The sequence below is a fragment of the Coptis chinensis genome, chromosome 2 (assembly GCF_015680905.1).
Source record: "Coptis chinensis isolate HL-2020 chromosome 2, ASM1568090v1, whole genome shotgun sequence".
In the NCBI taxonomy this organism is placed as follows: domain Eukaryota; kingdom Viridiplantae; phylum Streptophyta; class Magnoliopsida; order Ranunculales; family Ranunculaceae; genus Coptis; species Coptis chinensis.
The window spans coordinates 58114149-58117289 of record NC_141457.1 but is presented as its reverse complement, the minus strand read 5'-3'; the positions used below and the strand labels follow the sequence as shown (position 1 = coordinate 58117289).

The window sequence follows — 3141 nt, the reverse complement described above, 5'->3', positions numbered from 1 at the left end:
TAAACTATTTGAATTTTTTATTTTTTCAGCACTAATATTGTCGCCAAATGCGAAACTAACATTTTGTCACTTCCATGTATCATTTTTATTTTTTTTCTAACATTCAATTGAAGCACAAAAACATCAAATATCAAACAAGTAAAAAAAACATTTATTAAATATAAAAAGGAAAATTTACATCAGTCTGTATATAAGTTTTGACATGGTCAAAATATAGAAAAATAGTCTAACAACCTCCAACTAATTTTATTCAGTCTAAATCATTTCTATAAAATAGTAGAGTGTCACATCATATCATTGCCCAGATTGAACAACCATCTCTTGTAATAGCCAGACCAACCTTTAGCAGTTTTACAAGTCCATCTGCAAAAAAACAAAAAATAAAAATAAAAGACATATTCCTTTACAGACTTTAATAGTTTGGTGCCAAAGACATAAAAATAACAACCAGATATTAAGAACCAATAAAGAATAATACAAGCTAAAAGCTTGTAAGTCCATCATACATAAATTATATAGCAGCAAGATTAATACAAGATGACCCACACTAGTCACTCTTAGTTTGATCACATTACACACTCTAAACTCTTAATCTCCTTCATTTAATGAAAGTTTTGAAAACAATATATACTTAAGCGCTTTGTGTTAATCAACATACCAATGGTTAGTAACTCCTTGTTTTGTTCCTTTATTAAGTCCTTAGGGCAAGCCTCCGACAACATTAAGTAAAGAAAAAAATAAATTAAAACTCAAATTCAAGATAAAGTTCAGACCACCTGACCAAGATGCTTAACCAAATATGAGAAAAATCATGAAAGTAAGTGGAAAGACAATCCAAAACAAGCATGCTGCCTAGACTGCTTCACTGTCAGTTTTGATTGCTCAAAGGTCTTTCCTTTTCAGCTCTGACTCATGTATAATCTGTTCGCTTTTTTCCTATTGCCATATAAGGATGGTATATTACTATACCCTTTCAATTTTGCTATTACCAAATTCTAGTGGTAGCATCATTTACCTATTGATTAATCTTGTTATTCAAGCTCTTCTGCCTTTTCAAATCTGTGATCTACTTCTAAGCTAAACAATCAGCTCAATCGCGATTTGCTACATCATCTGGGAGGATATATCATGAATTTGATGCTGTAATAGAATGTAACTGAGGCTTCCATCTACTGTGACGATAGAATATTAATAAACACTTGATTCACCCCATTCCCTGAAGCACCTCAAAAAACATAAAGCCAAAGTCAAGCTCTTAATATGTAAAGTTTGGTTACAAGATTAGCTTATACATAAACACATTTCCTACCTTTTAGTTACCATGGTAGCAACAATAGCTTAATTTAACACATCAACTTGGTCAAGGCAATCAATCTATAGAATGAAAGTAAAGATATTAATAACAATATAGTATGGCGCCAAAGACATCAAAATAACAGCCATACATTAAGAACTAGTCCAACGTAATACAAACTAAGAGCTTGTAAGTCCATCATGCATGCCCACTCAAAAAATTAAACAATACATAAGTGGGAGGGTTGATGGTGCATGTGCAACAAGGAGTAATATGGATGTAAAGGACAAAACATGCAATTATAAGTGAGGCTGGGAATTCATTTCAATCATTGCAAGCCTGCACAATACATTTCATCTGCTTGTGAATGAAACATGTTGCAAAGAACAAATAATATATGTAGTAACAAGCAAGTTACACTCACAAGTGCTGATATATGTAGTAAATCAAAGTCAAATATTACCTTTCCACTCCCAAATAATTAATTTCCAGGTCTTTGGACATCAAAACTGGTTCTTTGCTAATTTTAGATTGTTCATGTATATTCTAGCAGTGCATTATTTCATACATTCCTGGGCTAGTATCTCCATTGTGAAAGCCTACCAATTGAAAAGAAAAAAAATGTTGAACTGTGTATCCACCCATCCAATTTCATTAAGTCAATCATACAAGCCCATTTAGATTAACGTGGTAAATAGTTACCGAAATCATTCTTAGGTCTCTAGCAAATTCAGCCTTTCAGAAACGAGATGAAACTAGTAAAAAAGAGATGGAATTATAAGTCCACAAACATAAGATATACACTGCAAGCTAAAATACAATAAGGGATATGTAATAGTGAAAATAAGTAAAATATATAAACAATGATTATTTCAGTATTTCCTATATTAGTTTGTCAGTATGGGTTCGAAGCCACTGACACAAATCTTGATCTAGTGGCAGCATGTTCATTACTATGATGCTAACTACTATTTGTTCATATATCACTGTATTTTCAAGAAGATATTACCTTCAATATGCTCCCTCCTCCCCAAATCCCAATTGCAATATTACATAGAAAAAAAAAATTCATTGGATGTTTATTTTGATATCTAGAAAACGTACAATTGGTGAGGTAACTGATGACAACGAAAACAACCTATCTTCTGGTTGAAACTTCCTGGAACGCTTAAGGCTGTATCGACCATGTTGTATAAGTTTATGTCAGCAATTATCTTCATGATTATAGTGTCATATACAGGTAAAAAGGAGACATACTTAGCTGTGCTTTTGGATGCAGAAAGGAAACCTTCTAAGCCTTTCAATACATTCCCAGATTGACTAGAATCTTGCAAGTAGCTAATTCACAAACCCATTTCGAATGACATAGTGAGCAACAAAATGAAAAATCAAATGAACTATGAATTCATACTACAATCAAGGATTACATACCCTGAAACTTTGACAAGAGGAAGTCTAATGCCTGTTGGTGCTTGTTGATTCTTGTTTATTGGGCACTGCATCCTCTACCTCGTCAACATACAATCTGGAAACAATCCAAACAACACCATAGGGAGTTGTGATACACACCACATAATATAAGGCATGCAATTAAGTAGAGAACCAAAGAAAAAAATCCACACAAGATTTGACTATTTAGAGAGAAAATTCTACCTCAACTTACAAATTGAATGCAAAACCAACTACGTCCCAATACTTTGAAGCCTAGCACATAATTTAAATTCCATAATCCAAGCCGTTCCAAACATCACACACAACAAAAATTAAAAGCATAGTAGTAAGGATTTCACAAGCAAGCAAACATACTGTCAAGCAGTATCCGTATGTACTAGAGCACCACTACAAAA

General features: G+C 32.9%; 1 protein-coding gene across 1 annotated transcript; it reads right to left on the bottom strand.

Moving 5' to 3' along the window:
- Positions 1-351: 351 nt before the first annotated feature.
- Positions 352-2796, bottom strand: LOC147516813 (chromatin modification-related protein eaf6-like). Its single transcript, XM_086593387.1, has 4 exons — positions 2726-2796; positions 2552-2632; positions 2399-2468; positions 352-363 (listed from the first exon to the last, which is right to left on the bottom strand). The coding sequence occupies exons 1-4, from the start codon at positions 2794-2796 to the stop codon at positions 352-354; spliced, it is 234 nt and encodes a 77-aa protein (XP_086449513.1).
- Between the last annotated feature and the right edge of the window lie 345 nt (positions 2797-3141).